The 24,659-nt window shown below is 42.7% G+C and overlaps 1 protein-coding gene across 2 annotated transcripts in view; it reads left to right on the top strand.

Moving 5' to 3' along the window:
• ptgr2 (prostaglandin reductase 2) overlaps positions 1-24,659 on the top strand; it is a 40,369-nt gene that overhangs the window by 14,736 nt on the left and 974 nt on the right. For both annotated transcript variants that reach the window (XM_078406205.1, XM_078406206.1), the window contains exons 3-9: positions 5,564-5,682; positions 9,618-9,809; positions 14,999-15,169; positions 15,584-15,793; positions 19,593-19,714; positions 19,977-20,064; positions 22,949-22,988. In XM_078406205.1, the coding sequence (XP_078262331.1) occupies positions 5,564-5,682; positions 9,618-9,809; positions 14,999-15,169; positions 15,584-15,793; positions 19,593-19,714; positions 19,977-20,064; positions 22,949-22,988 (942 nt within the window). The remainder of the gene's footprint in view (positions 1-5,563; positions 5,683-9,617; positions 9,810-14,998; positions 15,170-15,583; positions 15,794-19,592; positions 19,715-19,976; positions 20,065-22,948; positions 22,989-24,659) is intronic.

Here is a 24,659-nt window from a genome sequence, read left to right as displayed (position 1 = left end):
GTCGTAAAGTAACTTACTGCACCCAAGGTGCTTTGAGATACAATAAAGTCTGGAGTAATTGGAACATGTTTCCTTCTAACAACCTATTACCTTTGGCTATGTGGGTGGTACTCTTCTGAGTGGAAAGGTCATGGGTGCAAATTCCGATCTTGAGCACAAAATGGAAGGTGCGATTTCCTCTGCCCACTAAAGGCGTGGTGCACTGTTGGAGAGATGGTTATCAGAGTAAATTGAGGCTCTGTTGATATATGTTATAGTATGTGTAAGGTTCCATAACACATTCTTGCAACTCTCATTCCCTGTCCAACTTTTATTCCTTAATAAGCCACTAAAATGGATCATCAAAGTCATTATACTGTTGCTGTTTATGCACCTTATTGTGCATAAATTAGCAATAATGTTCTCAAAATTACCATACATTAAAGCAATGCGAGTGCCTCCGAGATTTCAGAGATGGGCAAGTTGGGCTGAAGGGCCTGTTTCCATGCTGTGTGACTATGACGCTACCACATTCAGGATTACGATTGCTTCCTTCCACTAATGCTTCAGTGACAGCATGTTGTACAGAAGACTGCTCTGTGGTGTTCTACCCAACCGTCTATGGTTCTTTCTAGCTAGAGTGGTATCGCCTGACCTGGTATTTACAAGAAGACAGACATAAAAGGCTGAAGTAACTCAGTGGGTCAAGCAGCATCTCTGGAGAAAAGGGTGATGTTTCGGGTCAAGAGTTTTCTTCAGACTGAGAGTCCGGGACGAATGAGAGATACAGGAGAAATGAATGGAAGATATGCAAAAAGCAACGATAATCAAGGAAATATGGGGCACACAACAGGCCATTGTTGGCTGTGGGATAGGTGCTAACAAGCATACAGACAGGGGAACTCAAGAGGACAACAGTAAAACTAGTAACTAGTACGATGACTAAGGTGAGGGTGGGACGGAGGGAGAGGGGATGTAAGGGTTACTTTAAGTTGGAGAAATCCATATTCGTACCACTGGGTTGTAAGTTGCCAGGTGGTTCTGTTAGAATGCATGTTTCCATACTGCAAATTAGATATATTATGATTAATGAATTGGGGAAATAGAGTTGGTGGTACAGAGATTTCTATCTGGCGCTGGAAAACTTGAAATTACTTTGGAAATTGACAAGCAAAAAATGAGATGTCTTGCGAAGAACTTTTATTGCTGAAACACTAGACCCTAACTCATTTTGCCATCGATGCATGTGATTTTTTACAACATAAGGTGTCTTAGGAACACTTGTACTATCTTTTTTTTAAATTGAGGTTTGTGCATTTTGTTAATGCGGCAACATGTGTTTATATATTGTGAATGTTGGGTATCTTGGAAAAGGTTAAGGCTGGTTAAGTGTGCTTATCCTCTGGCAAGCTGTTGTGCCAGATGAGTTTGGATATATTTCATACCAGGGTTTGTTCTGTGAGGGTGAATGTCTGCCTTTTGGGCTTTGTTGAATAGAACTGAAGGAAAATTTATATGGTGAATTTCAGGACAGTACTTCTGAGAAGTTTAGATTCAAAACTGGTGATGAATGTTCATAATTGTGATTGTTCAGTATCTTCAGACTGAAACTTCATGGTTTCATCAATAAAAGGGTACACTTTCTCCTTTTCCTTACAAGATGCTTTATTCATTTGAAGATTGTCTTCCAATTTAGAGTTGAGTTTTAGGAGGATTGTCTTTGGGACATCAGTTTGTGTATTGTCAAAAATTCTTGTTGTTGAGTTGAAAATGTTGTTTAAGAAATCAATAGCTACCAATAACCAGAAGCTTTTCCACAAGATGTTTTGGCTGAGTTTAGATTTGGAAATACATACTTCATGCTGACAGCACATGTCCAATGTTCACAAGTGATAGGAGCAGAATTAGGTAATTCAGCCCATCAAGTCTGCCATTCAATCATGGCAGATCTATCTCTACCTCCTAACCCCATTCTTCTGCCTTCTCCCTATAATGCCTAATACCTGTACTAATCAAGAATCTGTCTTGTCTATCTCTGCCTTAAAAATATCCATTAACGGCCTCCACAGACTTCTGTGGCAAAGAATTCCACAGATTCATCACCCTCAGACTAAAGAAATTCCTCCTCATTTCCTTACTAAAGGAACGTCCTTTAATTCTGAGGCTATGACCTCTGGTCTGAACATCAAAGAGAATGTGGAATAGATCATTGTTAGCTAGGGAAGGTTACAATGTACAATTTAATCAGGAGGACAGTCATACTGGTCGGAGAACTGAGATGGGGGCAGGAGAGAGTGTACTGGTCGGAGAACTATCCCTCCATCCCTCCCCAATCCTAATACTCCGACCAGTCTGACTGCCCTGATTAAATTTTACATTGTATGCCTCATTGTCACCTTCGCCTAGATCTATTCTACATTTGAGCTTTGTTCCCTTTGATTTCTCATTTTCGCACCTTACCCCTCCATATCTCTTGTTTCCCTTTCCTGTGACTTTCAGTCTGAAGAAGGGTTACGACCCAAAACGTCACCCATTTCTTCTATCCATGCTGCATGTCCCGCTGATTGACTCCTGCATTTTGTATTTCTCTACCTTAATCCGTTTGAGACTCCAATGCTTCCTCTTCGGTAACTTTGACTCTCTTCAAGGCTTGTTCATCCCGAGTTCTGTGACATCATGTTTTTTTCCCAAAGTAAATATAGATGATGAATATTCATTTAACATCTTGCCCATCCCCACGCATAAACTACTATGTTTTATCTTAAAGGGCCCTATTCTCTCCCAACATACTCTTTAGCCCTTAATATAAATAAGCCCTGACCTTCCCATCTATGCTGACTTGAATAATCAGCCCAACATGCGCCTGAAGTCCCGCAAACCTTTCTGGTCTTCAGCCAAATCCCTGGAAGACTTTGACCCCAAGACTGAGTGGCGCAGAGCATGGAAAGATGCCAACACCAATAACGGAAAGGTCATCACAGACCCCACAGTGAAACCACCTGGATTTGACCTCCATCGCAAGCAATGGCTAACCCTGAACAGGATTTGCACCCTCCATGCAAGAACAGCCCTCACCTGCGCAAGTGGGGGAATGACAGACAGCCCTGCTTGCGACTGTGGCTATCCAGACCAGACCATCCCACACATCATGAATGACTGCTCACTGAGGCTTTTCCCTGGTGGCATCAAGGCCATCCACCCAGCAACTGATGCTGCCCTGGTCTGGATGTCTACCCTTGACCTACAACTTTAGGCTGTGCACACCAGACGCAAGAAGAAGAAGTGCTCATGATTTCCCTTAAGTATACTCCCATAATCCCTGTATTCAAGCGATTTGCTGGATCCCAGTTGTTTGTACCTGACATGTGCGTCCTTTTTCTTGAGGCAGTGGCGTTTTAGAGATTTTTATATAGGCACATGCAAGTGCAGGGAATAGAGGGATATGAATCATATACAGACAAATGAGATCAGTTTAAGTAGGCATTATGTTTAGCACAAACATTGTGGGCCAAAGGGCCCATTCCTGTGCTGTTTTGTTTTGTACCCCTTCTATCCATGTTCTCCTGGGATGCTGCCTGGACTTTGTTACTCCAGCACTTTGTATCCTGTTTTTTGGAAACCAGCATCTGCAGTTCCTTGTTTCTGTATAATCCCATCAAACTAATGACCCCATTATTACTCAATTTCAACTATATAGCCTCACTGACAAACCCTCCAGGAATATCTTCTATTCCATGAGGAGGAATAGAGGATGAACTCCATCCATGAAGTTGATGATTAAACCGTGACGATCTCCCTAATCAAAAACTCCTCTTTCACCTCCACCTCCATCCCTCCTGTAAATTAGTAAACTGGAAGATTGAGCTCTCCCTCCCTCAAACATGTTTCTGTAATAGCTATATATAGCCAGTTCCATGTTCCTATCCATGCCCTGGGTTCATCTGCCACACCTATTAGGCTTCTTGACTTGAAATAAATGTAGTTTAAGCCATTAATCTTTCCTTGCACCCTTCCATGCTCCTAGCTGTCCTGCCTATTGAACATGCTCTCTAACTTCAATAGTTGCCTCATCCTTCTCATCCCTTATATTGCCATGGGTCCCACCCTCCCTTGCCCCCTTCACCAAGCCCCCATCCAGACGAGTTTGAACCTTCCTGAGTAGCTCCAGCAAATCTGTCCTCCAGGTTACAGCAGGCAGTGAAGAAAGCTAATGGCATGTTGGCCTTCATAACGAGAGGATTTGTGTATAGGAGTAAAGAGGTCCTTCTGCAGTTGTACAGGGCCCTGGTGAACCACATCTGGAGTACTGTGTGCAGTTTTGGTCTCCTAATTTGAGGAAGGATGGCCTCTCTATTGAGGGAGTGCAGAGTAGGTTCACGAGGTTAATTGCCGGGATGGGGGGGGACTGTCATGATCCATGATCCATATCATGGAAAGACTGGGCTTGTATTCACTGGAATTTAGAAGGATGAGGGGGAATCTTAGAAACATAAAATTATAAAAGGAATGGACAAGCTGGATGAAGGAAAATGTTTTCAAGTTGGGGGAGTCCAGAAAAAGGGGCCACAATCTAAGAATAACAGCGAGGCCATTTAAAACTGAGGAGAAAAAACGTTTTCACCCAGAGAGTTATACCCTATATAATATTCTCTGCAACTATTTAAAAAAAATAAAAAAATCATGGTTCTGACTAAGGATCCTCATCTAGAAGCATTCACTTTGCCTTAGAAGTTGCTTAATCTGCTGTTTCCAGCATTTTGTGTTTTTAATTCAGATTTCCAGCAACTGCAGTTTTATATTTTCATGTGGAAACACATGTAGACTCCATCCATCACATAGTTACTGGTCCACCTATTCATTATTTGCCCTATTTTGTGTGCCTGCATGCAAGCTGCCCTATGTTTGTGGGTGTGCCTCAGAATTGTAGGTGGTGGCCATACAGATAAAATGATTTGTTCCAATTTTTATAACCCCAGTAGAGGGAGCTAAAGATTACAATCAGAAACAGAAAACCACCAAGTCCATAAGTTCACTCTTCCTGCCACCGGTTAAACTAAAAACCAACTTCACTGAACAACCTTAAATTGAATTAATATTTTATTCAGTAAATGTTTGCCCACCACCTCAATACAGATACCCAAAAGAAGAAAAACAAAGGTTGGAAATCAAAAGTAAAAACAAAATCTTTAAGATATATAGCAGGTCAGACAACACCTGCAGTGAGAGGAAAAGATCAACTACATTGGTGTGGTTTTCCAGGTCTACTATCCCTTCTCTAAAGTGATATTATTAAACTGAATTAATATGTTGGGTTTTCATGGTAGTTTAGAGTTCATGGCCACTTTTGTTGAGACTAGCTTCTTTTCTGGATTTTATAAAAGATCAATTTAAATGCTCCAGTTACTATTGTAGGACTTGAAGGTATGTTATGGATTATTAATTCAGTCGTAACCACTACATGATCATAGTTGTGTTGGTCTGTCAAAATGAATAGATTTGCTATGAAGAGGCATGGAGTGATGTGTCTTTAGTGAAGGTTATTCTCATAAATGGGTGAAAACTTGTTATTTTCTGCTGTCTTTAGGTAAAAATGATGAGCCAGTGGCAGAGAACTTTAGGTTGGAAGAGAGTACTTTGCCTGAAGATTTACAGAAGGGGCAGGTGAAAGTTCACACCAGATATCTGTCTGTGGATCCCTACATGGTGAGTACATGTTCATTATTTGTAGGGTCACATGTGTAAATAAGCAATGGTAAACAAAGGTAAATCAAAAAAATAATAGTATGCACATTCACCAAATATTTCTGTGCCACTTCCTTTTCCTTACCCTACAGCTGGGTGTTACGTTTCCTTTTGATTTTGCTATTGAACCTGGCCAAACTGTAGAAACGAGGAAGCACAGATGCTGGCTTACATCATCTGAAGAAGGGTCTCGACCTGAAAGATCACCCATTCCTTCTCTCCAGAGATACTGCTTGTTCCACTGTTACTCCAGCATTTTGTGTCCACCTTCGATTTAAACCAGCATCTGCAGTTATTTCCTACACAACCTAGAAGAACTAGTCCACAGCTCACTAAAAGTGACATAAGTGGCATGGGTAGTGAAGAAAGGATTTGTGTATAAGATTTGGGGTGGAATGTTGCAACTGTCTAAACTGTTGATTGGATTGTACTTGAAGTATTGTGTACGGTTCTGGTTGCCACACAACAGGAAGTGTGTGCTAGCAATAGAAGGTGCAGAAAAAATTCACCAACCTCAGCTTATCCAAGAAGGACGACACAAAAAACAAAGACGGACACAAAAAGCTGGAGTAACTCGGGTAATTCCTACTTCAGAGGAACGGTCTCATCCCGAAACGTCACCTATTCCTTTGCTCCAGAGATACTGCATGACCTGCTGAGTTACTCCAGCTTTTTGTCTGTCTTCGGTTTAAACCAGCATATGCAGTTCCTCCCAACACATTTTATCCAAGAAGGATGTGGCTCCGAATGGAGGCCTATAGTTACAAACTGTGATTAGATAGGCTGGTGTTATTCTCACTGGGATGTAGGAGACTCTGGAGTAACTTTCAAGAGTTAAACAAATTAAGGAGCACAGACAGATAGTAGGCACAAAATGCTGGAGTAACTCAGTGGGTCAGGCAGCATCTCTGGAGAGAAGGAATGGGTGACGTTTCGGGTCGAGACCCTTCTTCAGACTGATTTGAACAGCATCTGCAGTTTTCTTTCCTACACAGACAGGATAGTACATCAGTCTTTATTACAGGGCAATATAATCTAGAACAAGCGTCTTTGAGTATATGAAAAGCGCTATATAAATAAAATGTATTATTATTATTATTATTATTATTATTAAGAGAGCACTGGTTTAAGGTGAGAGAAATTTAAAGGAGATCTGAGGGGTATATTTTTCATGGTTTTGTAGTTATCTGGAATGACCTGCCAGAGGAGATGGTAAAGGCAGGTATAGTTGTTTAAATGCGAAGAAAGACAAGGAGGATATGCAGGCAAAGGGGATTAGCATAGGGGGTTATAGGGGTGTTTCTGTGGTGTATGACTGATTTTACAAATCTTTAGCAGCCTGGGAAATCTGCTGATCCAGCAATAAAGTCCTGTTGATAATCACAATTTTGCCATATCTGGTCATGCAGTTGAATTGCCAAGGTTAGGATGGCTAAAGGGCAAGTGTTGGAATATTGGATTAATGAGCAGCATGGATAGAGTGGGCTGAAGGATTGTTTCTACATTGCATCATAACCACTGGCTGTGTAAATGCTCTCATTATACTCAAATTCCCCAGTCCAGCATTCAGTTATGGATTAACCACTCCACTTACTTTATTTGCTGCTTCCTATTAACATGTTACAAAGTTTTTTGCTTTGCATGCACTTGATTTGCAAGTTCTGTGTAATTTTTTTAGTAAGATCCCAGCTTAATACATTTCTCTTTTCTTTCAAGTATGCACTTTTCATTTCAACAATCTCCCATTAAGAGTCATCAAATTACTCTTCTGGGCAGACACAAAATGCTGGGGTAACTCAGCGGGTCAGGCAGCATCTCAGGAGAGAAGGAATGGGTGACCTTTCGGGTCGAGACCCTTCTTCAGACTCGACCCGAAAGGTCACCCATTCCTTCTCTCCTGAGATGCTGCCTGATCTGCTGAGTTTCCCCAGTGTTTTGTGTCTACCTTTGATTTAAACCAGCATCTGCATTTTTTTTTCTCCTACTCTTCTGGGCATTTTGCTCTTACCAGCGTGCATTTTTTGATCACAATTGTGTATATTACTCCCATTGTAAATGGGTTAGCTATGGCGTTAACACTATCTATCACCTTGTTCGAAACGCTTCCATTTCAGAGTCTTGAGAATAAAATCAAGGTAGATACTCTTATCAACAACTGAAGGAATCCTGTTGGTGCTGCTGCTTTTTTGGAGTGAAGATGCTAAACTACAGCTTTCTGTTTTGGCTAAAAGTTGAAGACTTGGTGTTATGAGGACTAGTGTATTTGCTGTGATGCTAGAGAATGTTTATTTCTGTCAATGTCACTGAAACATACAAGGCACAAGAGACTGCAGCTGCTAGAATCTGTAACAAAAAAGAGCAGCTGGTAGATAAAGCAGTATTATGGAAGGAACTGGTCATTTGTTTCAGGTTGAGACCCTTCATCGAGCATTTCTTTTCTTGATGAAGTCTCTTAATCTAAAACGTCTTCTGTGTATTTCCCTGCTCATATGCTGCCTGGCCCTGCTGAGTTCCTCAGGCTGCACTCCTTTAATTTTGCTGCAAACTTCAGCATCTGCTATCTCTTGTAACTCCATTTTACTGCTCCATTTTGAAGTCTCTTCAAGGTTTGGAATGTAAAGAAGTTTTCCTCCACTCTGCAGATGACCCTTCTCACCACTGCCCCTCTGATTTTCACTGCTCTCCAATTCTTCAACTATGTTCTCACCTGGACTCGTAACCACGTGCCCTTTCTCATAATTGTTCTCTCTGCCATCTTGTAGTGAGTGGCTTCTAGCTCCAGATCTCATAGTTCTGTCCCAAACAGAACCTCTGATATCTCATAGCTTATCTAAACTGTTTTTCCTCCACGCCTTATGCTCAACCCTCTCTGCTGTGTGCCAGTGCATTCTGGCCTTCTCTTTCTCCCCACAACTACAGTCCTTGCTCTCCCAAACATTGTCTTCTGCTGTTTCATGTTCCTGACATTTCGCACATCTCCAAGCTCCTGATGTCAAGCTGGTATCCCACTGTTCACCTGCTGCCCATCTTCCCAAGGCCCCTAACACGTTGTGGGGCCCCACTGCTTGGCTCGTCAAAGGCTCCCACCTGTCTTTGATCTCATGTTCTGCCCTTTCCCCACCTCCTCTGAGCTCCTTTCACCTACAACGTTACCCTTTCTTCCACTCCTAGAGCCCTACCTCCTCACCTCTTCTGACGCCAAGCCTGCCCCAACTCCAACCCCAGCCGTGTCCTCACCATCCCCTCTAACGACCACCACTCTTGACATTGAGCAGTCTGTGCTCAACAGAGGCCTCTCCTTTGTTCCCCACACTTCAATGAGCTCTGTGCCTGTTCAGCTCTTCTTTCACCTCCATGCTTATTACTTTGGCAAGGAGCCCTTGCCCAGATAGTGCCAGACCCGCTGAGTTCCTCGAGTTGCTCTCCTTTTTATTGCTCACTTAAATACATTATCTGGTCATAACTACTTTACTATTTGTGAGCATTGCTGTGATTTCATTGCATTAAAACAGGACTTGACTTTAAAGATTTTTCATTAATTGCAAATGTCTTGCAGGCAAATAGAGGGAAAGTCTTTCCCCAGGTAGGAGGTTTTGGATCATTGGGACATTAAATTAGAGCCTGGCTTCCGGTCTTGGTCTGAGAGCATTGCTTCGCACCAAGGGTAGTGGGAAGCGAGAACTCTATCCTTAACAAGCTGAGGTGGGGTGTCAAAATAAAAAATTCAAATTATGATGCAGGGAAGCCAAGACACAATTGAATGTGTGGGAATAGGACTAAGGACTGAATAGACTCATTTTGGTTCTTGTTTTGTCCTGTATTTATTCCAATCTGTGTTAAGATGGACTAATTTTAGTACTTGAAGTTTGATGGTTGACTTTGATTCATTTTTGCAGCGATGCAGGATGAATGAAGACACCGGGGTGGACTATGTTCAACCCTGGCAAGTATCCAGAGTTGCTGATGGTGGAGGAGTGGGAGTGGTTGAAGATAGTAAACATCCCATGTTTCAAAAATGTGATGTTGTAACTTCATGGAACTGGCCTTGGCAGACCCGGGCTGTTGTGGATGGGAAAGTCCTGACGAAGGTAGTTTGTTACTTAACTGCTTCTAATTCATTGGAATATTGCCACTAAACATTGCCATAGTTTAAGAGCACTCTTCCCATTTAACATCTCCCTTAGTCCTTTCCCACAGGTCTAACATGAAATGTTCTTACTTATGTTGTAAATTTGAACTTGAATAACAGATGTTTGCCACCTGCCTATGTTAGCATATAATATGTTCTATTTCTATGACATTTTGTGAAATGTTAGCTAGAGATAACTATGGCTTGATTGGTAGCACCTCATCTCTGAGTTAGAAGTTCAGTGGTTGATCTATGAATGACATGTAAAATTGAATTTCTGTCCACTCTCAGATGCAGGTTGAGGATCTTATGGCAAAATCTATTTGAGTTATTCCTCAATCAACATTAATCTCTCAAATTGAAGTATTTTCTAAAATGGTGGGGACATATGGGCAAACTGCAGTTGAACAAAGCCTGGAGACAGCCTTAAAGTGTAATCAAAATGTCCAATGTAATGCAGGGCTTTACTGTAAGGAAGCTGGATGCAAAGGAGAGATGTTACATTCCATCTGTATGGACCTTTGATTAGACCTGATCAGGAATACTACATTCAGTTCTGGGTACGGTAATGAAGGTGGGATAATTTGCTTTGGAGTTGCAAGCCCGATTCTCAGTGGTATCAGGATTTGGATGATTAAATTACAAGGGTAAGTTTTATGGAGTAGTCTTGAATTCCATCCACGATACATGTTGAACACTGATTTTCTGGCAACTGATGGTCCACCCATCCTTATTAACTAGACAAAATTACAGGAGCCCAGTTGAAGTTCCTTGAGCGGCCATAGATGGCATTGCAAATGACAAGTGCTCTTCCCCGGTCGTGTACCTCTGCCGTGAAAGAGTTATTTGGTTATCCGTAAACATTGAAATCCCTCCTTGGCCTGGTCTAATTCTATCTCTGTTGGCTCAGTGTTTGAGTTTATTGTGTTTCATCTCTGCCTGCTCCCACACACCAGGCCACAACCCCATCTCCCACCTTTCTATTCAATTTTCCTCTTACCCTCTGGCACTCTGAACTTCCTGCCAAGCCTTCTCCAATTTACTGGGCTCCTATAAAAAAGCCTGCTTCCCAAAATCCATCTTCATCTATGCTCTGTCTTCTCTCCTAACTTTTTGCAAAGACAACACAGTAAACCCTTGTTTTGATGACCCTCTTTAACGGATTTCTGATATAGAGGACAAAACGGCCAACCTATCCTGTGCTCTCATGCCTCCCCTACCATTTGTACATCTGTACCAGGCTATGTGGGAGGGGCTGTCATCTTGGGGGTTTCATTCGCCCACCCCATCCAGTGGATCACTGTACCCCTCACCCTCGCGCACAGCCTGGAATGAGAGCCAAGCTGAGTCCCATCCCCAATCCCCATATCCAAACCGTCCCCCTTTGTTGGTCCCACCACTGCAGGGCCACCTATCAACCCAGAAGACTGGACTTGGGCTGCCAGCTGAAACAGCTGGTAAATCCTCCCCCCTTCTACTTCAGAGAGGATGGGTGCCCCAACCTTTTCTTCCCGCAAGCCTTTGGGAGCACGAAGACATTCATCTCGGAGGAGGTCCCTGTCTTTGCTACATTGGCCCCCTCTGAGCCATTTTTTATCCCGGGGCCAACAGGTTCCTCAGGGTCAGAGCTGGAGCCAAATGCAGGGCCCTGAACGTCAAGGGGAGGCACCCCTTGATGCTTTGTTTTCTTCTTTGCCTTATCCCAGAATACTCCCTCCTCTCACTCTTTTGCGACATGCTCTCCCCCAGTGTCCACCGCAATAGGTGGAGAGGAGGGTTAGAGGTACCATCTTGGGCCGTTGTGGTGGAAGCTGTGGCACAGAGGCTAGGGCAGTTTTTTTCAAAAGTCCCCCTCCTCTGCACAGGCATGACACAGCGCATGGTCCAAGATCTGAATAAACAGTTCCTTCAAACTGGACAACAACATGGCCCTCAGTGACCCCCCTCCCACACTAGCTACATGAACAGCTGGTGTCAAAACGAAAGGACATGATGGAGGTTGTTCTCTTGAAGACTGAGTGAGATAGGGGTAATATCTGACTGCACACCCCCAGAGGACAGAGATGAGGGAGAAGGAGCTCATTGGATCTGAAGGGTGGGACTTTGTAGAGTAATATTCCCACTATTGCCCCCAGTGGGTCCACTGGCAGGAAAATCCCACCTACTGTGACCCACTTAATCTGGGCCAGTGGCCTTGCCAGTCCTGTCTTGAGAACAAAATGGCCTTTCCTGACATCTTTGGGGATGCGACAATGGCTGAAAAGCCAATAACTCCAGCTATTGCCTTTGCACAGCATCAATACTCATGTCAGGGTGCACACAGCTTTTTCACACCGCTCCTAAAGGTTAACATTCTACACAGGGACCAGGGTACAGGAATGGATGATGTAGCAGCTGTACTTTCAAACTCAACTGAACTCCCCCACATAAGATTGATGAACCATTTAATAGTCACAGAACTGCACCATCCACTTTTCTGCAGATCAGAGCACAGGAGAGATTGAGATCAGTGGGTGTAGTCCAGGAATACAAGGAATGTGCCTCACTGATAGACAATAGACAATAGGTGCAGGAGTAGGCCATTCAGCCCTTCGAGCCAGCACCGCCATTCAATGCGATCATGGCTGATCACTCTCAATCAGTACCCCGTTCCTGCCTTCTCCCCATACCCCCTCACTCCGCTATCCTTAAGAGCTCTATCCAGCTCTCTCTTGAAAGCATCCAACGAACTGGCCTCCACTGCCTTCTGAGGCAGAGAATTCCACACCTTCACCACTCTCTGACTGAAAAAGTTCTTCCTCATCTCCGTTCTAAATAGCCTACCCCTTATTCTTAAACTGTGGCCCCTTGTTCTGGACTCCCCCAACATTGGGAACATGTTTCCTGCCTCTAATGTGTCCAATCCCCTAATTATCTTATATGTTTCAATAAGATCCCCCCCTCATCCTTCTAAATTCCAGTGTATACAAGCCCAATCGCTCCAGCCTTTCAACATACGACAGTCCCGCCATTCCGGGAATTAACCTAGTGAACCTACGCTGCACGCCCTCCATAGCAAGAATATCCTTCCTCAAATTTGGAGACCAAAACTGCACACAGTACTCCAGGTGCGGTCTCACCAGGGCCCGGTACAACATATTGATGATGTCAATATGACGATACCGCAGCTCGGGAGAGGCCTATGCGGTAAGCCCAGCCTGGGCCTGCAAGTCCGAGATGCCGCTGTCCCTTACAGCGCCCGATTGACCGTGGCAAAGCAAAATGGGGTGGGGTGAGTTCACTGAAGGGAACAGCGAAAAGTCAATTCCATCAGCTCCCTTCTGACTCATGGGCTCACCCCTGTGATCTTGCAGCCATTGTCGCCTCCATCAAACCTTCACGAAACTCCTCTCGATAAACAGTAACAATCTTTGCAAAACAAATCTGAAAAGACAGGCACTACACTCCATTGCCCACTTGCAAAAGTTATTTTTTTGCAATAGGCTCTCCTGTCTGCAGCTCTGGCCTTCAGTTTTTCCAGTGCAGCAAGAGAGCACCTCTCTGTGCGAGACCACAATTGGAGTATTGTGTTAAGTTTCTGATCTCCTGGTATTTAATGCCAAATTTTGGAGAACTAATAAGCCTGACAGGTGTTTTGAGGGACCTTGGTGTACAAATCCAATGATAACTGAATGTGGCAGCAATATGGTAGATAAGTTGGTAAAGAAGGCATGCAACCTACTGCTTCCTTGATTGGGGTATTTCACATAAGAGCAGGGAGGTTTTGATACAAGTTTATAAATATGGGTTAAGCCACAGCTAGACCATTGTGTACTAATCTGATTGTCATGATTGTACTAGAAAGAGTGCAGAGGTTATTCACCAGTCTATTGCCTGGGCTGGAGTGTTTCACTAATGGATTTATTTTCCTTGGCGTGGAGGAGGTCGAGGGGGAACCTGATTGGAAGTATGCAACAATTATGAGGGCCATTGATGGGACAGATGTAAACAGAAGATCCTGTAGCTGAGACGGGAGATCAATCAGGTTTAAGATGAGGATGAGGGAAGTTTAGAGGGAAGCTGAGGAATTTTATCAAGTGGCGACAACTGGAATGCATTCCCTGAGGGGTTAGTGGAGACGGACTCTCTCTTGATTTAAGTATCTCGACAAGCCTTAAATCTTCAAGGCACAAAAGCCTATGGACCAAGTGCTGGGAAATTAGTAGAGGTGTGTACTTGGTGGACAGATGCCCGAAGGACCAGTTTCTGTGCTCCAATTCAATCCCCTGCAACTGCACTCCTCTTAAGATTATGGATCACTATACCTGCAGAATACTGGGACAATAGAGGTTGACGTGATAGGATTGAAAAGTTGATCCCAAATTTATTTTTAATTTGGAACCTTCTTACACTTGCCATTTGGTGTCCTTCTGGGTTTGCAATATCATGTCTGCCTTTTAGATCCTTTCATTACCTTGAACACTTCTAAATTGAATCTTGCATCTGAATTGCAACAATGGGTACCCGTGGCTTCTTTAAGTGAAATGGGTGACTTTGGTTTTAATGGTCTCCAAAGCACTTTCCCATTGTGGTACCTTTGCCTTGTTTCCACAGCTCTTGTGGACTAATTGCTAGTTTGACGGCTGTGATAAATCATTATCTTTGATGGAGGGCAATATTAGTAACAAGGTGTCGTCCTGTGAAACCATAATATTTCGATGACATACAGTGTAATGATGATTTACAGTATTCATCACAGTGTGATTAGCTTCAGATGGATTATGAGTGGCTGTCATTTAGTTGTGCTGAAGACTTTTTTAATTAACTTTATCTGACCATAAAAGTCTTGTGAGATTGAGGTGCACATGGATTTTATACGAAGCCCAATATTAGATGCCACTGACTTCAATAAAAAGAACAGATTTACATTTTGTCACTGTTCAAGATCTTGGGATGTCCCTTTTATACACTTCTGAAGTGTAATTAATATGAAAAATGTGTAGCAAGATTCATAAACAGCAATGTGGCAATAAATATTTTGCAAGTTAGGGAATGTAAATGCATTACTGTATATCCAATCCTGTTGTTTTACAACAAGCTTGTGAGGTTAACATTTATTTCCATCTGTATTGTTTAATTTCATGTGACTATTTTTTGGTTTTCTTGCAGCTTGATCCTCAGCTTGTTGATTGGCACCTCTCCTATTTCCTGGGTATTGTTGGAATGCCAGGGCTTACCTCACTACTGGGAGTGAGGGAGAAAGGCCACGTGAAGCCTGGAGCTAATCAAACTATGGTGGTCAGTGGTGCCGCAGGAGCTTGTGGGATGTTAGCTGGTCAGGTACGTGGACCGAAACCCCTCTGTAATCTTTAATTGTACTATTCTACTCTGCCGTGCAACTGCTCAATCCATCAGCTTAACTATCCCTTCAAGGTCCATTTGCTACTGCTTGCTCCATTCATGGATCTACGTTTCCACATGTCAAAAATATGTTCTAATATCCAAGATCATGTCATTAATACTTATGAAAATGTATATATCCCTTTCACTCCTGGAGTTGACCAAATGATCTCGTTGTTGAAATTATTACTTGTACAAAGTGACCTAGATGGTAATGTAATTTTGTGCTTTAACACAAATTCTATGATTGTATCCTATTTGGGAATGAGACGTTTTCAAGGCATATTTTTTCTCTAACATTTTATGGCAGCTGGTTAAGCAACAAAATACCTGACATTTTATCTGTGTCAGCAGATTGCTCGTCTCGAAGGATGCTCTAGAGTGGTTGGGATCTGTGGCACAGATGAAAAGTGTCAAGTTGTGGTCCATGAGATGGGTTTTGATGCTGCTGTTAATTACAAGAAAGAAAATGTTGCAGAAAAGCTACAGGAATACTGTCCAGATGGAGTGGATAGTTACTTCGACAATGTTGGTGGGCACATCAGTGATGTTGTCATTAGTCAGGTAAGGATTTTAAGGATTGAAGAAATTAGCAAAATATTTAACATCCTTCTAGTATCAGCAGCTACCCAATACAAGAATTATCCAATATTATTTCCTGCCCCTAACCAAGTGAAACAAAACCACTCCCTTCCACTGCAAAAAGAGGAGGGGGTGCTTTAATCCCTAGAATGACTGCTGACCAATTGGGTGCCTTTTTCCCTGTAAACAAAACTATTGCCATAAACCTCTGTAGATGATAAACACGAACTGTAAAACACAATTAGACAGTGAAAATGATTATAAAGAATTACAGTGGGATGTTGATCAACAAGGCAAATGAGTTGAGTAATCGTAAATGGAGTTTAATTCAGATAAGTTTGAGATGTTGCATTTTGAGGTCAAACTATGGAAGGACCTTCAAAGTGAACAGTAAGGCCCTGAGAAGTGTTGTAGACCAGGGAGGTCTAGAAGAACAAATACATAGTAACAAATTTCTCTGAAAGTGGTGGTGAAGAAAGCTTTTGACACCTTCAGTCAGGAAATTAAATGTAAATGTTGGGACGTTATGTTACAGTTGTACAAAGTTTTAATCATAGAGCTGTACAGCAGGAAAATGGGACCATAGGCCCACCTTGTCCATGCTAACAATACTGGACTAGCCCCATGAGTTTGCATTTGGCCCTTAGCCCTCTAGACAATTCCTATCTGCATATCTATCCAAATGGCTTTTAAAAGTATATTTGTTCAGTCATGGTCACCCTGCTTTATAAAAAAAGATGTCATTCAGCTGGAAGGAGTGCAGAGATGATTTGAAAGGATGTTGCCAGGACTCCAGGGCCTGAGCTATAAGGTGAAGTTGGACATGCTAAGACTTAATTCCATGGAGCACAGGAGGCAAAGCGGTGATCTTAGGGATGTATATAATCATTAGGGGAATAGAGTAGTATAAGAAAATAACTGCAGATGCTGGTACAAATCGAAGGTATTTATTCACAAAATGCTGGAGTAACTCAGCAGGTCAGGCAGCATCTCAGGAGAGAAGGAATGGGTGACGTTTCGGGTCGAGACCCTTCTTCAGACTGATGTCAGGGGGGCGGGACAAAGGAAGGATATAGGTGGAGACAGGAAGATAGAGGGAGATCTGGGAAGGGGGAGGGGAAGAGAGGGACAGAGAGGGACAGAGGAACTATCTAAAGTTGGAGAAGTCGATGTTTATACCACTGGGCTGCAAGCTGCCCAGGCGAAATATGAGGTGCTGCTCACCGAGCCTGCGTTTGGTTTCGCCGATGTAAATAAGTTGAAATCTGGAGCAGCGAATGCAATAGATGAGATTGGAGGAGGTGCAGGTGAACCTCTGTCTCATCTGGAAAGACTGTTTGGGTCCTTGGATGGAGTTGAGGGGGGAGGTAAAGGGACAGGTGTTGCATCTCCTGCGGTTGCAGGCCCGGGGATGGGGTGGTTTGGGTAGGAAGGGACAAGTGGACCAGGGAGTTACGGAGGGAATGGTCTCTGCAGAACGCAGAAAGGGGAGGGGATGGGAAGATATGGCCAGTGGTGGGGGTCCTGTTGTAGGTGACGGAAATGTTGGCGGATGATTTGTTGGATACGCTGGCTGGTGGGGTGGAAGGTGAGAACGAGGGGGATTCTGTCCTTGTTACGCGTGGGGGGAGGGGGAGTAAGAGTGGAGCTGCGGGATGTAGAAGAGACCCCAGTGAGAGCCTCATCTATAATGGAAGAGGGGAAGCCCCGTTTCCTGAAGAATGAGGACATCTCTGACGCCCTAGTGTGAAACACCTCATCCCGGGCGCAGATGCGGCGTAGACGGAAGAATTGGGAGTAGGGGATAGATTTTTTGCAGGAGACCGGGTGGGAAGAAGTGTAATCCAGATAGTTGTGCGAGTCAGTGGGTTTATAGTAGATGTCAGTCACTAGTCTGTCTCCTGTGATGGAGATGGTGTCCAGAAACGGGAGGGAGATGTCGGAGATAGTCCAGGTATATTTAAGGGCAGGATGGAAATTGGAAGTGAAGTGTATGAAGTCAGTGAGTTCTGCATGGGTACAAGAGGTAGCACCAATGCAGTCGTCGATGTAGCGGAGGTAGAGTTCGGGGATGGGGCCGGTGTATGCCCGGAACAGGGATTGTTCGACGTACCCGACAAAGAGGCAGGCATAGCTAGGGCCCATGTGAGTGCCCATAGCTACACCTCTGGAGTAGAGTAAATGCACAGTCTATGCCCAGGATGGGAGAATCATAAACTTGAGGGCAAAGGTTTAAGTTGAGAGATTTAATAGGAACATGAGGGGTAAATGTCTCACAGAGGGTGGTGGGTACATGGAACAAGCTGCCAGAGGAAATAGTTGAGACCTGTACAATAACATTTAAAAGACATTTGGACAGGTACGTGGATAAGAAAGTTTGAGAAGGCACGGGGGAAATGCTACCAACAGCTGGGGCATCTTGGTCTGCACGGATGAGTTGGGTTTCCATGTTCTGTGACCATATCTATGAAATAAACTGTAACTAGAAGAGTTCAGTTTTCCCTGCAAAACCATGCCATGCCCTTGTATTATTGTTGCAGCCAGCCTTTAAAATGAGGACTGGGGGAGCTGTCAGAAGTTTGGACAATCTTTGGCCTGTAACTTGCCAGAAGCATACTGACTTACTGGTGTTCTGTGAAAACTAGCAAAGCACCTCTCCTACATGTTCTTGGCAGTTAATATTTCCCTATTCACTTTGTGGTATTGTGACGGATTGGACCCAGTTCTGCCAACAACATATCATGCTGATTTCAGGTTTTTGGGGCAATTGACCAAACCTTTGGTGAAAGTGTGTATAATTAAGGTCATGGAGGATACAAGAATGGTGTATTGCTTTAGAAAATGAATTCCAGAGTCTATTGAAGACTCGTATCCTTAAATACCTTTAGCCACAAAATCAACTTTAGTTTTAAATTTCAATTGTTTCCCAACCACACAATGGCTGCCTCTTCTGCTTTTTCATTCTTTGTGTTTTTAGTTTGTTGTAAAATGTATGTTTTAGCTTATCTTTAGTTTTTTATTTGTTGGTGGGGGGGGGAACTTTTTTTAATCTCTTTCCTCGACAAAGATGCGACTTTTTCCATGTTGTAGTTCTCCATCTGCACTGCGGCCTAACATCATGGAGTTGGCCGCCTCTTGTTTGAGACATCTAGAGCTCCAAAACTGCAGAGCATGCGGATTTTAATATCTTGGAGCGGGTAATCCCTTTGCCAGGGGTTGGTCTTTGGTACTGCAACCTACAGGAGCTGTGGACTTTAACATCGTGAAGCTCGCGGTCCCTGGTCAGGGACCGATTTCGGGAACTCTAAGCCGCAGGAGTTTCGACCGTCCCGATGCGGGAGCTCAGACCGCCCCGACGTGGGAGCTCGGTCACCAGCTGCGGATGGTTCGACTCCCCCGACTGCGGGAGGAAAGGATGAAAGAAGATAAGACTTTATTGCCTTCCATTACAGTGGGGAATGTGGAGGAGCTGCTGTGGTGGATGTTTATGTCAAATCTTTATGTAGTTGTGTGTCTTGTTGCTTTGTTGGTATGACTGTATGGCAAACCAAATTCCTCGTATGTTGCAAACATACTTGGCCAATAAATTGCAATTATGATTATGGATTTTGATTAACCTTTTGAGGGGGAAGGAATGATACTCTCCATGTTATCAGAATGGGATAGCTCTAATTTTATTCTGACCTCATTGAATATTTGTACTTTTCTAACTTTGCTTTTAAGCTCAAGGCAATGTAATTTGAAAGATGTTTACATTTGACAATGTTTTTGTTTAACCTAGATGAAAAAGAACAGCCATGTTATTCTTTGTGGACAAATCTCCATGTACAACAAAGACATGCCTTACCCCCCTCCACTTCCAGCACAAACTGAGGCTATCCTAAAGGAAAGAAATATCACAAGGTAGATAAATGATTCTTGCTCTGTTTGCAGTAAAAAAATAAGTGCTTGCTTTGTAATAGACACAGCATAAAACAACATGGCCTTTGGGCAACTTTGGGAAGTTGCTACAGTGCATTCTTGAGAGACCAGCAATTATTTTTCAGTTAGGCATCCACTCTGTTAATTGTGCTCCATTTAATATTCCAAAAAACTATTCTAAGCTGTGATGTTTGTACCAGGCCAATTGCTGCTCATCCTCTTTCTTCCTCTTAATCTTTAACAGAGAGAGATTCATGGTGCTAGATTATTCAGACAAACATGCTATGGGCCTGGTCCAGTTGAGCCAGTGGCTGAAGGAGGGAAAACTGAAGGTACTGTACCATGCTGTGTTCTTGCTGCTTTGCACATTCATGACATTTTTTTTTAAACTGTCAAATGATGACAAATCTTGGTCAGATTGAATGACTTCTGTTGATCACACACAAGACCCCTCTGCTATTAGTGACAGAGACTGACACCACACCTAATTAGTGTTGTGAATTATTTTGGATTCACTGTATTTTCTGGAAAAATCATGCATGTTTTATTGGGAGATTGATGTATTTGAGAGAAGTTTATTGCTGTAGCTGAGACTTCAGGCAGCTGAATAAGTAGATTGGTCGTTGTAAGCGTGAAATCTCTGCAGTGGTATATAGTTGGGGGCTTGGGTTCAAAGAACTGTGGTATCTGTTGCCCTAATGGTGTCATACAGCACAGAAACAATCTCTTCAGCCCATTGCGTCCATGCTAACTAATATGTACCAAAGCATGCTAATCGTATTTTCCAGCACTTGATCCGTAGCCTTGTGTGCCATGTTTCAAATATTTTGTTTGATAATGCCATCTGGCAATGTGTTCCAGATTTCAACAACGCTTTGGGTAGAAAAATACTTTTTCAGATTCTCTCTAAATTTCCTACCACTTTACTTGATTCAATACATTGGTCATACATACCTTTGCTATGTTCCTAATTCTGTCTACCATGGCTTTCTCTGCTCCAACAAAAACATACCTAAACTATCCAATCCACTACCTGGTATTTGGGCAATTTGTAACGGACAAATTAAGGTACAAAGAAGCAGTGCAGACAACAGGAGGGTGCTGTGAAGGTGGAATGTTAATCTTTCTGTATACCCATTTTAAGTACCCTTTAACCCCTTTTATTTTCACAATCCATTGAAGCTAAAACTGTATAAGCTGTAGATAGGTTAAAGGGCCTGTCCCACTTGGGCGATTTTAAGGCGACTGCCGGCAACTAGACAGTTCGCCGGGGTGTCGCGGGCATTATCGTGAGGAGTCTTCCAAAGATCGTAGTGGATCGGCGCGTCGCTGAGAAATCAAACAGTTTGAAATTTCTCGGCGACAGCTGGCTTGTCGCCAGGCATCGTAGCTTATTGCGGTCGCTGTCGCTTGCTGTCCCCAGGTTTGATAGGTTCTCTTAAGATACATTTAGAAGCACATAATATTAAAATAAGTAAAGTCATTTCAAAATACCATAAAATGCTTGTGTTTAACCAATTTATTTACCGTCAGGACATTTGACAGGTAGATTGGAGGCGACAGTTTGACGGTCAGGTAAGTGTGGGGATTTTCGCGATGTTTTTGGCCTAAGCCATTACATTTAAAGTGGGCTCCAAACCCAGATATTCTACCCAGAAACAAGATATACATCTCCCTTACATTTTCAAAGAATGCCCACACACTTTTCACAAAAATCCACTGAACCACTTAAAATTATTTTTTTAAATACAGCTATTAGTAAACTGGAAGTGAATCCAGTTTATTCCTTCTTACAGTGAAGCTTGGTTTTTAAGTAACCCATACAAGGTGTTATAGTTCAAAACTCTCAAGTACTTACCGACTTGTCAGTGATTTCAGTGAAAACCAGGACGCCGGAGAAGCATTGACAGCGTGGGAATTTTGGTGATGTTTCAGAAGACGCTGTAATCTCGACCTGACTCGGCATTGTCGTGGTCATTGTCGCCGGGTAAAAGAAAAGTTTGGCGATCTGCTACGACTTTGACAGTCGCCGGCAGTCGCCAAAAAGATCGCCTAAGTGGGACAGGTGCTTAACTGACCTACTTATACTGTTTTCCTATGGGCACTATAAAATGGTGTCACTTGTATAATCCCAAGATCTTTAAATTTGCTTTGGTGCTTCTTGAAGCCACTGCTGCTGGTAGCTGATTATTTTTGTTCTATTCATGAATGTGACATGGAAGCAGGTGGGATTCATTCTGTCAAATTCACATTTTCTAAGTTTATGATCTTGCTTGACAGAATCTGGCAGATTAGCCTATAGCTGACAGTATACGGTTTTCAGACTTTACCAGCAGTTAGAGTTGTATAATGGGAGAACTTTGGATAGGAAATTAAATGAACTCTTTGTGGCAAAAAGCTTTACTGGGTTACTAACTGAGTTACTGAAATGGGAATTAATAAGGATGTGGCTCAGAAGTTAGAAAGAGATGAGAAAAATGAGAACGGGACACCCCAACCAGAGGGCCAGTTTGTCTTGTGTCACCAAGCACAATGAAACTTTTAAACACATTAAAGTCTGGAAAACCGCAGTATCTGTAGAAAGAAAACCAGTTAATGAAGAACGTTAATAATCCTTCAGGCATTTTGTATTTTTTGTTTTTCATCACCTGTGGTGTTTAATTTCAGAGAAATGAAGTTTTGACAGGCAGGCTAGAAGCTGCTGTGTTCAATCATTAAGAGAACACAAAACAGGACTTTGGCCCACCAACATGCAATGAAACTAGATCACCTGGGGGGGGGGACCCGAATGGCCACAGGGTGAATGTGCAAAAATCCCACAGACAATACCAGCGGTAAAGATTAAACCTGATTTACTGAAGTTGTGAGGCAACAGCTCTACCAGTCACTTGCAGTTTCTGAGTCTGCACTAAGCTGTTCTTGGTTAATTTGGTAATTAAAGGTTTTTTTTTTCCTCGATAAACCCTAAAGATAAATTACATATTAACTTCATGAACATGATGAGATAAACTGTTCGGTGGGGCTGGCTGCACTCCTATAGTAAACTGAGCCATACCTGTGCATCAGCAGTGTAGAATTATTACAAGGATGCTTCCTTGGGGTGTCAAGCTGGAAAATAAATGTTAATGCTGTGATAGAAACTTTGTGGGGGGGGGGGGGCAGCAGGTATGGAAATATATGTATTTGCAATTCGCACCAATGCTTCTGTCCCTGCAGGTTCGTGAGACAGTGGTGAAGGGATTGGAAAATATTGGAGGTAAGAAGTGGTCAGCTTCATGCCACCCTTTGTTAATTGTTCCTTTCCCCACTTTCCCTTTTAATTGATTCCTATACGCCATGCCTTGGTAAAAAGAACAGTAGGTTTATAATAAGAGCAGGTGTCCAAAGCTGTCCTCCATATGAGATCAATTTGAATCGTTCATAGATGTTCAAAGGAATTGACACTGACATTACATGTCATTATTGACATTGCAATAGATTCACAACTAAGATTAGATTGTTAACAAGCAGCAGAATGGAAACTGTTCAGAACGCAAAGGATTCAGAATAGTTTGTCGCACTAGGAAAAGGTAGGAAGTGAATTGCAAGAAGATTACCACCGAGACTGGTGTTACTGGGATTGTGGAATGAGGAATGTATTTTCAAACCATCACAAACTGCTGTGGTTAACACACACACTCACTCACTCATTCTCAACTGGGCAAGTAATAGATAAATCTTCAGATAAGGTACTGCATCATATTAGGAATCCAGCATTACGGATCCATAAATTAATAAAAGTAGGTGATGAGTTAGTAAAGCCACAAGTGCAAGAATATACTGGAGCTCTATTCTGGTAGGACATAGTTCAGCAATGGAACATTAAATTAAACCTTCATGAGATCACACTTGGAACAGCTGGAAAATATGGATTACACATCCCTTGGAAGCCACCTATCAGCAAAGGCAGGCATCAGTGGTGAAATTCATCATCACTTGTATTCACCAGCACAGCCTTTAGCCAATTTCAGAAAATGTTTGATGATTAAACATCTCCACTCTGCTTAATTCGTTCTACCGTCAGCAATATTCAACGCCTTATATATGTTTCTGAGGCCTGATCTATCTATTGCAGACAAGTCAAAGCATTGAAAAGCTTTCTAGTCAGTCTCCTTGAAATGTAATATCACCATTGGAAATACCTGGCCCATGACTACACAGGGGAGGAGCATGTCGAAAGGGGCTAAATCTCGTGCATGCATCAGGAGCACGCAAAAGCTCGGCATAATCAATAGAAATAGCACACGCCTCACAAACAGCCTGCTTCATCAGGCACCTCCTCCTTCTGTTGGAAAAATCTATGTTCCTACAGAGGGCCTCATCAATCACCTTCGAACCCACAGACTAGAGTGGAAGCAAATCATCTTTTAATCCTTGATCCAGCCGGATGAAAAGACGATGACCATGCATTGCTCTGGGTTTCTGCATTACAAATAGTGGTGAAGGTGTAACAAATAATTATTTTATACTTTACAAGGAGGGTTGTTGTATCACATTGATTCTGCTTTCAGGAGAGATTATCATGCTGGGGCACTTCTCCAAAAGAAATTGGCTGAGGGAAACTTCCCAGAAGTCCTTGAGATTATGAAAGGATTTGTAAGCATGGAAATGGAAAAGAGATTTCCACACGTGGAATCCAGAACTGTGGGTCTTAAAGGCAACATGGTCACTTCCAATTGCATTAAGAAATTTAGGAGAAACTATCCCTGAGAACATGTTTAAAATGTGGAACTTTTTATCATGTGGATTGATTTGAGGTGAAAAGCAGAGATCTGTTCATTGGGAATCTGGATTTTACAATTAAGGAGAAAAAACATGGAATGAAAAGCATTTGTTGAAAAGCTTCTTCCCAATCCATTTTCGCCAGTCTGCTCCCTTTAATCGTGAC

The sequence above is a fragment of the Rhinoraja longicauda genome, chromosome 10 (genome assembly GCF_053455715.1).
Source record: "Rhinoraja longicauda isolate Sanriku21f chromosome 10, sRhiLon1.1, whole genome shotgun sequence".
NCBI lineage: Eukaryota > Metazoa > Chordata > Chondrichthyes > Rajiformes > Arhynchobatidae > Rhinoraja > Rhinoraja longicauda.
Note: the sequence above shows the minus strand (reverse complement) of the source record. Positions and strands in the feature narration are given on the sequence as shown.